Source organism: Aethalodelphis obliquidens, unplaced genomic scaffold, assembly GCF_003676395.1.
Source record: "Aethalodelphis obliquidens isolate GAN/ISIS:26980383/991018 unplaced genomic scaffold, ASM367639v1 scaffold10, whole genome shotgun sequence".
Lineage (NCBI taxonomy): Eukaryota > Metazoa > Chordata > Mammalia > Artiodactyla > Delphinidae > Aethalodelphis > Aethalodelphis obliquidens.
Genome location: NW_020837954.1, coordinates 36,874,782 through 36,887,790, shown reverse-complemented (window position 1 = coordinate 36,887,790; position 13,009 = coordinate 36,874,782). Strand labels below are relative to the sequence as shown.

Sequence of the window (13,009 nt, the reverse complement as noted above, 5' to 3'; positions counted from 1 at the left end):
TTGCATCCACGAAGTGTGAGATTTGGACCTTAAAAATTCTATCTAATATGTCAGACCTTTTTTCCTACTTAAAAATGTGTCAATTTTAGTGTCAGCTCAAAACATCACAGGCTGTGGGGAAGCATGGTTGGTACCTACCCATGTCTCCTGGTTTCAGAATGCTGAGAAGGTCTCCTAGCCTCCAAAGACTTTGCTTCCTGTATTTTCAGACTCCTATTTTTTTTCACATTTAATACCTTTGAAATCAGGATATGCCTAATAATTAATGGACATAATTTTTTATTGGCAGATTTTTCTTTCTTAGAGGTACACACAATGATGATGGGGAAAAAAGTAAAACATTTATTGCCTGCTTATCAGATCTCAAGCACTGAGGTAAGAAATTTTTAGACATTATTGTGTAGGAGGCTCACATGAACCCTATGAAGGAGGCATTTTCAGTTTTGTAGAAAACAAACTCAGTGTGTTATGAGACTCCAAGATCACAAGCTGGCAGGTGTCAGAGTCAGACAAACACAAATCTAGATGACTTTTAGATAATCTGAACCTTTGGATTCTCCATCTGACTTGCCCTCAGCTTGTTATCTTCATAAATAGTTTTGCAAACCTTTAAATTCTGGTGCTAGGAAGGACCTTATGAGTCATAGGGTCCAACCCCATCATGTTGCAGAAGAGGAAACCGAGGCTGAGAGAAGTAACTTGCCCAAGGCAGTCACAAAAGAAGTTGTGCCACTGAGAATCAGTATGGCTAGGCCAGGGAAGGGAGCTACCAGGCTCTTGCAATGTCTCCATCTCCTGCACAGATTGTACACTCCCTAGTCCTCCCTGTCTGGGGCTGCCCACCCTGGACCAGGCCACAACCTTTCAAGGCACTGACACTCAGCTCATTCCTCTGTTTTCACGCTCCCCTAGACCTCAAGATGATTGCTCTCCTACGCCCCTTCTCCCCTCTCCTTACCCCTAGTGAACTTGTATCTTGTGACTCATCCTCCAAGGTAACAATGAATCCATGTGAGGATAATGGAACAAGATGAGAGAAGATTCCTTAGGGCCTGTGCTTGGAGACATTGCGCACATCTTTGCTACAACAAGAGAGGGACTTTAGTGGTGGGAACATCAACAGGAATGGAAGGGAAGGTGGCAGATACAGGCTAAATGGAAGGGAAGGTGGCAGGTAGAGATCCTGAGATATTCTGCAGGTATCAGGGCCTTAAGTAGCCTTAGAAATCACACAGCAACCTCTCACTGCCTCTAGAGAGGCAGGTGGCATGGCACAGTGCACGGATTGCAAAAAGGTGGCATCCGTATACCATTCCCCTTTCCTACACTCATGATGATGTTGGTGGGTCACAGCCTTCTGCACTGGGAATGGATTCAAGGGCCTTTCTTTTTTTTTTTTTTTTTTGCGGTACACGGGCCTCTCACTGCTGTGGCCTTTCCCGTTGCGGAGCACAGGCTCCGGACGCGCAGCCATGGCTCACGGGCCCAGCCGCTCCGCGGCATGTGGGATCCTCCCGGACTGGGGCACGAACCCGCGTCCCCTGCATTGACAGGCGGACTCTCAACCACTGCGCCACCAGGGAAGCCCCAAGGACCTTTCTTAACACAGTGATCCAGGCGGCACCTTCAATTGACTGCAGTTGATTACGGGGATGAAACAAACCTATTTGCCATCCTCAGTGCTGTCAAAGGCTTTGAAGGCAGGTAGCTTAGAAAATAACTGAGTCTCCATTTCTCCCAATGGAAAAAAGGAGATTAATTAATCTTTGATTTACAGAATTGTTATAAGATTTAGAGACAACATATGTCAGAGCACAGCAGATACCATGGAGTCTGGTACACAGTAGGTGCTCAGTGACTGTAAGTTGTCATCCTCATGAAGTTAACGCTGATGGGGAATAGTCAGGATGCCACAGCTCCGCATTAGAAGGAAGTTGGGGATTGTGAAAGAATGGTACTCTTGGCCTCCCTTTGTTGTCTTTTTTTATCTTGTGACATTGCAGACACAGGTATGAAAGTTTCAGGTCTCATCTAAAAGGGTTGAACAGTCTCAGGTCAGGATGGCAGCTCACCGCTGATTGGCTAGCTCTTGGCCCAGCAAGTTAGGACTCTCACACCAGGTAAGCAGTCTGTCCCTATAGTACCCCAGGTCTGGTTATGCTACTCACAGGCTGAAGGGCTGAAGAAAGTCCTTTATTCCAAGCCTAGTTCAATTTCTATAAAATACATATAATAATCTGACCCTAGAGATGGGTCTATTGATGGTATAGTGATAGATTCACTAAGGGTTATTATATGTTTTGAAAGAAAAATCAAACCCTTAATGAGTAGCATGTTTATTTAAAGAACACCTTTCTTTGCAGAAAATAGAAATGTTTTAACTTCTTTATTTTGTATCATTTATTTATTTAATGTGCATCTTAAATGGCTTGGGCTATGTCATTATTAGCTATGATATGTAAACTCCTAAAGGCAAGAATGATGTTTGCTTCATTTATTTTTTAGAGCACCCCGAATAATGCCATGAACAATGAGGTTTTTTCATCCATTTACATGCTACAGTTGCAGACTGGAATATAAACTGTATCTCACACTCATAAGGAATACCATTTCATTCTTAGTTTAGACTTTCAAGAACCTGAAATCAAATGAAACAGTTCCATTACAACAGCATTGAATATCCTTACATGCAGCACAAATGGATACTTATTGGTTTATTAATTTTTAAAGTATCAACATTCATTGACTTTCTATTACAAAAGCCTGCCCCAAGTAGAAAATGTGACAAATGCTGAAAGCTACTTAGAAAAAAAGTCATTTTTAAGTACCATGCTGGAAGATAATCACGTTGAACATCTTAATATTTTTTTCCTGTGTGATTCATTTTAAAGTGTTATTAATATGATCTAATCCTTAACTCATTTTAAGACATTCAAATGTTTCTTCTCACTGTGATTTCCATCCTTTCAGTTAGCGATCCCATGTTCTCTCCAGGAAGAATTATTGTTTTGTTATCTTTCAATCTATTGAAATGTGTTGTGAGTGAAAGGAAAAAGAGTTTGCCCTGAGCTGCTGGTGACTGCCTCCTGTTTCGAAGGAAAGTTGTGGTTACCGCGAAGGAAAATCTAATCCATCTTGCCCCAGTGCACTTGGTCTCCCAGAGCCAGGTGAACTACCTTTGACTGTTTCCCTAGGATTATGTCACCCACCAAGGTAACTTTCTGTTTCAGTAGGCGATGTTGAGAAACAAAACAACACCCTTTAAGTTAATCACTTTTGGAAAATAGAGAATGGCTTTATATCCCAAGGCTTTGATGTGTTTAGCGGTTCCTGTAAGGCTCTGCCTCCCTTTTGTTTTGATTGACGAGACCTTTCCTATATATTTGAGCAATCGAGCAGCCCAGTAACAGAGGGTAGAGGCATTTACCCAGAGCAGACTTGTACCGCTCATCGTGACTTTACAAAGCCTTGGGTGCAGGTTTCAGCTTTAAAGAAGAGGCAGCTCCAGTAAAATCAGGTAAGTGCTTCTGCATACTTGTAACTTCGTTCTACTTGAGGGTGAGTCCAGAAGCCTTGCTAAGGTGACAGATCAGAAGTAGGAACTGGGAGATCAGTTTGGGAATAAATAACTTTGCAGCCAGTTTTAAGTCATAATGAACTGGGGGTGTTCTATAAGTGTAGTGTCCACCCTCATTTCAACATCCAGGTATGTTCCGTCTGGTGGGCCAAGCATGAAAGGAGTGATTCTGGCTCCTGAAAAAGCACAGGAAATGACCAAGACCCAGAGAGGATAGACAGTAGATTGGTAGTTGACAGGGGTTATGTTTTAAACACCCATGATGCTTTCCATCATTTGGCTTTAAATTCACTCACTACGAGGTGCCTATTAGAGTGGAGGTTAGTCCAGAGGGAATTTGTAGCAAGTAGGACACATTCTTATGAATGGCCACCAAGTCAGGTGTGAGGATTCACATCTGCATATCCAAGTTTTGTGGTGGGTTGGGTTAGTAGCAATACGTATGGGGCATACAATTATTGTTTATTTACCTCCGCCCTCCATTCCCCATCCATGATGTTGGAAATATAATTGTGAGCAAAGCATGTAACATAATTCCAAATACCCTGATCTGAATAAGAATTTGTGTATATCCCTGTATTATGTTAGGATATGCATTACTTTTGGTGTTACTCATATTCTGTGTTCATTTTGAAGAGACGATTGGGACAAACTTCTTTCACCCACAAGTCAAGTCCAGCAGGTGGACTGCTATAAGGAAAAGCCTGAGGATGCCCTTGGAGGGTTGGATGTCTAGTGAGCTCAGTGGGTCCGTGGAATCCATATTGGAGCCACTTGGAGGAAACGCTGGGCATTTGTGTTGGAGTCTGTGGGCACTTACAATTTCTTGGCTCATTTCTCCTGAAATGCTAAGAGCGATGTCCCTTTGATAGCGACCAGCACATTGATGGCAGTCCCATGGAGGCAGCTGGATCTGTTAATAAACTCTCTTTCCTCTCCCTCTCGGGGAACAGTATGAGGCTGGCATACCTCTTCCTTGGCCCTGCGGCCCTCCTCCTCCTGGCTGGCTGCGGCTGTGTCCTCAGCACCTCCGGCGGGAACCTGCACACGTTTGTGGGCTGTGCGGTGAGAGAGTTTACTTTCCTGGCCAAGAAGCCCGGCTGCAAGGGCCTTCGGATCACCACGGATGCCTGCTGGGGCCGCTGTGAAACCTGGGAGGTGAGTCCCAAGACAGGCCTAGGTGGCAATGCCTTCAGGGTCAGCCCCTTGGCCTGGTTCTTAAGTATTCACTTTTTAATCAAATGAGTTAGAGCTGGGGTATCTACATTTTCCTGTGGATCAAACAAACAAACACACACAAAACAGCTACATGGTATCCTCCAAAAATAATCTGAAAAAAACAAGATACTGCCCATCTAACAAAGCATTGATAAAATTAATAATTTGATTGACACAGGGTTGTCTATTGGGGAATCATCTCTGGGAGGTCAAGATGTGCTATCTTTCTACCCATTTTATAGATGACATGGAAGAATTCAATTGGTGGCTGACTGCAGTCATGTAGGGGGTCAGTGGAAAGTTCGGACTTGGTGCAAGCTTGTAACCCAAACTCTTCCCTGTATTCCTCCACCAGTGAAAAAGGCAGCCAGTTACCGACAGAGGCCCTGAGCTAAATAGCAGGCGAGGGCGGGTCCTCAGCCCCTCCTTCAGTGCCTCATCCACAGCCCTACTCTCTTCCCACCCCCTAGAGTAATTCCTGGGGCCCCTCAGGGATTGTCACTGACAGATCCGTTAAGGCCCTTCATATACTATTATATCCAGCTTTTTAAGAGACAATACATTTAAAATGGGATAAAAATCTCAAAATTAGAACCCTACTGGGCTGAGAGGACGAGATGTTTGAGGTGTGAGGAGAAACAGGGCCTTTCAGCATCCCATCAGATCACACCTCTTCCCACTAGGGCTGGAGTTGGCTCCTAATGAAGCACTAGATCTGATTTTGTCACCCTGACTCCAAAGACTGTTAATGACCACCAAGTACTGCAAATTCAATAACCAACTTTTAAGGTCCTCAGCAATATGGCGTCTGCCTATTTCCCCAGTGACTACACATATTCTTAGTTCTGCCTAAGAGATAGGATTTTTTTTTTTTTTTTTTTTTTTTTGCGGTACGAGGGCCTCTCACCACTGTGGTCTCTCCCGTTGCGGAGCACAGGCTCCGGACACGCAGGCTCGGCGGCCATGGCTCACGGGCCCAGCCGCTCCGCGGCATGTGGTATCTTCCTGGACCCCCGCATCGGCAGGTGGACCCTCAACCACTGCACCACCAGGGAAGCCCTCTTTGTTTTTTTTAAACATCTTTATTGGAGTATAGTTGTTTTACAATGGTGTGTTAGTTTCTGCTGTATAACAAAGTGAATCAGCTATATGCATATGTATACCCCCATATCCCCTCCCTCTTGCGTCTCCCTCCCACCCTCCCTATCCCACCCCTCTCGGTGGTCACAAAGCACGGAGCTGATCTCCCTGTGCTATGCGGCTGCTTCCCACTAGCTATCTATTTTTCATTTGGGAGTGTATATATGTCCATGCCGCTCTCTCACTTCATCCCAGCTTACCCTTCCCCCTCCCCGTGTCCTCAAGTCCATTCTCTACGTCTGCGAAGAGACTGGATTTTAAAGGTTTTGTTCAAAGCTCCTCATGAAATCATACTCTTGGTCCTGTTCTCATATTCCTGCTCGTGTTTATTCCTCGGTGCCTGTCTCCAGTGCCCACTCCCCTAAGCCTTTTCTGACTCTCTGCTCAGCCCATGTCCATCGTCTACTTTTTGTCTTACTTCCTCCCCACTCCCCACAGTAGGTTTTAAGTTTTTCGAGGGTAGAGGTTCATTCTTGTGCCTTTCACAGCTCTTGTCAAATGACATGTACAAACAAGGCATTCGATAAATGTTGAACTATAAGGGATGGATCGCCTCCTGGAGTCATGCATCCTCTCGCCTAACTGAGCCAGCTTAGAAGCCCACAAGCGCCATGAGAAGACACTGCCATTAGGAAAAGCGTCCTTCTATTCAGGGACTCAGAGAGCAACCTGCTGTCACTTGGATAAAATTATGGCCCCGGGATTGGAATTGGATTATGGTGGTGAAACCTCTAACTTAAATGAAATGACCCCACCAAGTTCGCTTCATTTTTTTCCATCATTTGGGGGCTTGAGACCTAACAGTGAGATGAAAATTCGGTTGTTGCAGATACTGTGGCTGTCACATGACATCAGACTTATGCGGGAAACTTTCTTGTATTCAGGGCGTGGTCTGGCAGTGCCTTCCCCTGCTCACAGCTGTGTCAGGCTATTGGGAGCTCTCTGTGGGCCAAAATCTCAAGTTACCATTTCCGCTTAATTCACCCCATCTTCTCTTGACCTTATAAATCAGTGAACGGCTTTAATTGGGTAATGGTCACCCGCAGGAGGTTAGGGACTCTGCTGTCACTGGAGAAATGGAAGCACTGAGACTGTGAAAGAGCGAGATTCTCCTTAATGTCAGCAAGCTTTTATTTATGCCTTTACTGTGCTCTGAAAAGGGAGGTTACATCTAGAAAATAAATAAAAGAATGAGATTTAGTTTCCCCACAATCTGAAAGTTTCTGAGATACAAAGCACTGATTTTTGGTAATTTAACTGGGAAGCCTGTCTGAAAATAAGGGTGTTCATGACGACAAAGTGGCTGGATTTACTTTGAAGGTGGAACTATTGCTGAAAATAGCCTTTGTTCCTGGTCTGGGTTTAGGGTTACCAGAGTTAGCAAAAAGCCCAACCAAACCGAGCCAGGAGGCCACTTAAATTTGAATGTCACATAAACAACTGTTATTTTCTTTTTGATATAAGTCTGTCCCATGCAATATTTGGGACATACTTATTCTAAAAAAAATAGTTGTTTATTTGATATTCAAATTTTACTGGGCATCCTGTATTTTATCTGGCAATGCTGCCTGGGATTCCAGATTACTGAGGGTAAGAGGACATGAAGCGAACTGAGAAAGGGTAAAATGTTACCTGAGAAATAGGAGGAAGAAGTGCATATTGAGTTCAACTCTTCTACATGGTCCTTGACAGAGGCAAAGCCATTATTTCCATGAGATGCATGTAAGAACTTCATCCTGGGCCTCCATTAAACATATTTCATTTGCCCAGGACAAGTGTAGCTGTTGTCCTCCGAAAGCTTGTTCGTTGTTATTCTTATTGAATACTTCCTTACTCTTATAATTGCTCTGATAAGAACAATAGATTACATTTACTGAACACTTACTTGGTGCTCGGCAGGTATTACATACACCATCTTACCTTATCTCCACAACAAGGCTGGGAGGTAGGTATTTTGTTTTACAGTTGAGGAATCTGAGGCTTCAAGAAGTTAAGTGGATTTTCCAAGGTCTCCAGCAAGTGGCAGAACAGGGATTCAAGCTCAGTGGCTCTGACTGCAGGGTTTGAGATTTTAACTACTACTTTGTGCTGGTTTCCTGATCTGTATGCTCTGTGTATCAAAATGAACTTTGGATGCACGATTTCTAAAAGGTGAAGGAAGGAAGGGAATCCCTCGGTTATCAGAACCAGCGCACAGGGCATTCAGGAACCTGCCTTGCTCTGTTTTCTTTCACTGATTCAACGAATAGTTGTTGAGAACCTCCAGGGTGCCAGGTATCTCTAGGGAGTAGAGGCACAGCAGTGAGTAAAACGGGCAAAAATCCTTGTCTTAATGCAGTTTTCTTTCTAGAGTGGGAAAAATACAACACAACTAAATAAAACGCATAATATGTCACAGGGTGTTGACAAGTGCTACGGAGAAAGATAAAGCAGGAAGAGGGAGAGGAAGTGGCAGCGTGGGAGGGGAAACTTGGCAACTTTAAATAGGACGGTCAGAAAAGGCTTTCCTGGGAGGGTGACGTTCGAACAAAAACCTAAGGTCGAAGAAGGAGTGAATCACAAGGGAGAAGAGCGTTCCAGGCAGAGGGACTAGCAAGGGCAAAGGTCCTGGGGTGGCACTGTTCCTGGTGGATTTGGGGAAAAAGCAGGAGACTGTTGCGGCTCGAGCAGAGTGAGGAAGCCAGCAAGACGGGGTCACTGGGGACATGTCAGAGGTGAAGGTGCAGGGAAGATGATGTAGGGTCTTGAGGGTGAGTGTAAGATCTTTGACTTTTGCTCCCAATGAGATAGGAAATCACAGCGGCTTTGAGCAGAGGGGAGATAGGATCTTACATTTTAAAAGGATCTCTTGGGGCTGCCCTGTCATAAATAGACTATAGGGGGTAAAAGAAGAAGTGAGGGGACCAGTCAGAAGGCTTTTGCAATGATCAAGACTATTCATTTGCTAAGTATTTATTTAGTACCTACTCTGTGCCATGGGCTCTTCTGGCAGTTCGGGATACGTGAGTGAACAAAACCACCTTCCTGCTTTCAGGAATTTGCTTTCTACTGGGAGGAAACATATTAACAAGTAAAGAAACGAATAACAAGCTAGTCTCTGATAGTGGTAAATGGTCAAGAAAATGAAACACGATGCTATGTTCTAATGGGTTTTCTGTTTTCTACCTGTGGGGACAGAAGCCCATTCTGGAACCCCCCTACATTGAAGCCCATCATCGAGTCTGTACCTACAATGAGACAAAACAGGTGACGGTCAAGCTGCCCAACTGTGCCCCGGGAGTCGACCCCTTCTACACCTACCCCGTGGCTGTCCGCTGTGACTGTGGGGCCTGCTCCACTGCCACCACGGAGTGTGAGACCATCTGAAGCTGGGCGACCCTCAGAACACAGCTGGCGGCCTGCGGCCTCACGGACCCACCTGCACGGGCAGCACAAGCAGCTATACCCCCTGCGCTCAAGGACTGTTTAATTTCGACCCTACTTGTGGAGGAGGTTACCTGTCTCCCTGACCCACCCTCAGGCGCCAGGCCGAGGCAGCATACTTATGCTAAAAATGCAAAACAACGTTTGTGCCTTCGCTAAGATAATTTCTCTGGTCCACACACTGCAAATTAATTTTTCTTTACCTTGAATCTCAGAACATAATTCATATATCACAACCCTCCTCCAATTTGGATTTTTAATAAGCCAATGTTTTAAATGCGTTGGGCATAATTAGGAAACGGGCCTAGAAAGACTTTAAATTCTCATGTCTTAGGTAATGACGGGTCTCCAGCTGGATTTATGATTAAAGCGCCAGAAATTAATAAAACCAATGTTTTAGTCCTTATGGCCTCCAAGAAAATCCAGGTGCAAGCTCCCTTAGAGAAAATACTTTCTTTTCCTTTTAACTGAGCAATTACCGACACAAGAAATAGAGACTGCTCAGATTAAAAAAGGGAGGATGATAGAGGCTCAAACGGAAAGGTGTCTGGATTTGGGTGATTCTTTTCCCAAGCAAAATTCCGAAGGTCCCTTTAAGATCCTTATAAAGAGAACCCTTTGTGAATAAAAAAACTCAGAAAAAAATATGTAATCAGAGCTATCATATACACTTAAAAAAAAAAAAACCTCACGAAACTAAACTCATGTTTTTAGACTCATGTGATGCTCTCCCAAAGCCATGCCCCAAATGATCAATCACAATTATTCTTTCCAACTGGGCATATTTTAAATTTAAACTGGAATTTTTTAAACTCAAAAGTTTTACATGTTTGTAGGGGTAAAAGTGTACTGCTGACTCAGAGGAAAAAGTCTGTGATTGTCTAGCTCTTGCCCTTGCTAAAATCTTACAGCAGCTGATTCTCTGTGACTTTAAAAAAAAAACTCTAATGTTACACAGGTGTCTTTAATTCTGACATTTTTGGGGTTGAAATGAACCTTGTTCCTTTTTCACATTATGCCAGGAAAATCTGTATTAATGCCAATAAAGCATGTCCTCTGTCTTTTGAATTCATGAAAACTTTCAAAAAAGTCTTTTTCATCTTTAAGACCCTTGGAATAACAACAACAAGCACGCTTAAAATGAACTGCGAGGTTATTTCTACTTGCACATTAATTTAGGATGTCATATTTAGTAAGGGACACCGACAGATGACTGGGTACCATGAGTCCCAAAGGTGGCTCAATCTGTATTCACATCCCTGGCATTTCGTCACTAGGAACCAGGGGTCCTCCTTGAATGAGGAATCAGTGAGTCCCCATGAAAACAGTAAAGCAAATGTTAGGATTGATGGTCCAGGACTGGGATGCTGAGGTGGACGACCAGGAACAAAGGACAAGAGCAAAATCCATCCCAACCTTCAGTGCAGATCTGTTGGCAGGCAAGAGAGCCGCTCTAACATGAAAAGTACTTGAGTGCCTTAGGCTCTCTGCTGGGGTGGAGAACGGGGATTAAAGATAATACTGGAGGGCACCACTCAGGTGTTTTCAACCCACCCCTAAGGACTTCCCTCAGGAGTTTCTGGGAGAAAAAGCTGCTTCTTAAAGAAACTTAGGGGAAAAAGCAGAAGCAGGAAGGGCTTGCCAGAATTTGAGAAAAGATGACTATAGCATCCTTAAGGTTCCTGGTGGGAAACAAATGATATACTGCGGTTGCATATTGAGGAGAATTCAATGAAGAGACTATTTGCAAATGTGAAGACGGAGTTGAGGAAACCCACAAGGGGGTGGTGAAACACTCCTAAACACTTGTTTGAAGCAATGGGTAACCTAGGCCGAAGGACCAGGAAGAAGTGACGATCAGGCCCCAAAGACAACTGTAGGAGAGGAATGCCTGACAGGGGCTGTGGCTTTTCGTAGGAGGATGCAGCCATTACCAATGTGAGGCCTGGGAAGGAGGGAGGTGAGCAAATACTTCAGCCTCACTCTGCTCCCACGCCCTGATCTTCTGCCGAAGCAAATGGGAAGGCAGAGAGTGAGGGAGCCCATTGGTTCAGCTCATAAATGTTGGCAGCCTGGGAAGCAGGTAGGAGAAGAGTGGATCTAAGGGGGCCAATGGATAAAATCACCCACAGGTATCTTATGGGAAGCTTAGCGGGAATGCCATAGGCAGTCGTGTTGGCCACGAGAGCCATAAATCCTGCAGCATCACAGTTACTCAGTAAGACTCCTCTGTGATGAATTGGGATGGGATACACGTGGAAAGGTATGTGCTGGCTAATACAATATTGACAACATTTGAGAGATGTGGGAACAATGGTAATTATCAGGACTGTGGATTAATTGGTTGTTGAGTGCAATCAAAGCACTCAGGGCTTTGATTGCCCTGAGTGAAAGGGCAATGAGGCTTCAAATGAAAGCCTCGCTTCAAGAGTCTCTTCTCCTGAAGCTGGAGGGCAGACTGTGCTGAAATTCAGGCCTCAGACCTAATTGGAAGAGCAGGTGAATCATCAAAAAGGCTGAATCCATCACCCTGGCAGTCTCCTATACTTAACGTCCTCATAGGGAGGGAGCGGGACACAGGGACCTGCAATGGGGACAACCCCTAGATGAGCTTGAGGTTCCCTTGCTGAAGGGGCCGGCTCCTTCTTCCTAGAGGAGGCCAGCCTCCAGTGCCTGGAGACCAGGCTGAGGCCCCATCTGAGGAGGCTGCTTTACATGATGATAACTTGCCCTCCTCAAGTACCATCTGCAACCCCTCATTTATTCTACATGGATAGTTAGGGTCAAGTCTCAGGATGACCCGGCTGGGGAATGACTTTCCCTGTGGTTGGAGGAATGAGATTTTCCATTGAAGGAAACTCAGGACTTGACTAATGCAGACATGGATCCGGGGAATGCGCTTGGGAACGGATCTTAAGGGTGTCAGATGGGATGAGGGGGAGGGTGGCAGAATATAAGCCCAGATAAGAAGAGTTTATTGGGGCATCCTCTCATGACTCAGGATTTAGCATCTTCATAAGGGAAGCTGGATCTCGTTCCAGTTTGCTGTTGGGATGGCTCCCTAAAGCTTGGAGGAATTGGTGGCTTACATGAACGAAGAGAAGACGCCAGACTGTCCTGGCAGAGTATTTGAGGACTAAAGGCTCAGAGAAGGGGGCCTGCTATCTTCACCTGGAGAGTTCATTGGATATTCCCCTCTCTAAAGCCATGAGGAATGCACAGGTGAAGGACTTCTGCATCACAGAAAAGCTCAATAGTGGCTGTCCTTTGTCGACTGGGTTGATGGCAGGAGGAACTGCCATGGACCGGGCTTCCTGGTATCAGCAGAGGTGAGAGGGGTCTGGAATAGCAGAGACCTGGTGGTACCATGTAGCTGTCAGAGGCAAGGTGAACGTAGTTGCCGTAACAGGCGGAAAAGCTGCAAAAGCAACTGGAGGGCTCTAATCCGCAGGATCTGTGGTGCTGGCTAAGACAACTTCTACAGTAAGTATTTATTACAATCAGAAACATTATTAATGAAAAGGGGGAAATATCTGTCACTGATAAACTTGAATCTTTTTCAAATCTCTCTCTTCCCTCTTCCCGTCTTCTCCTCTGCCATTCTCTTTTTCTCCTTCCCTCACTTCCACGAATATTTATGAACTATAGTTT

General features: G+C 44.8%; 1 protein-coding gene across 1 annotated transcript; it reads left to right on the top strand.

The window, feature by feature from the left end:
- Positions 1-1,777: 1,777 nt before the first annotated feature.
- On the top strand, positions 1,778-10,408 carry GPHB5 (glycoprotein hormone subunit beta 5). The gene is made up of 2 exons (XM_027111763.1): positions 1,778-4,735; positions 9,113-10,408. The coding sequence occupies exons 1-2, from the start codon at positions 4,475-4,477 to the stop codon at positions 9,299-9,301; spliced, it is 450 nt and encodes a 149-aa protein (XP_026967564.1). The 5' UTR covers positions 1,778-4,474; the 3' UTR covers positions 9,302-10,408.
- Positions 10,409-13,009: the final 2,601 nt, after the last annotated feature.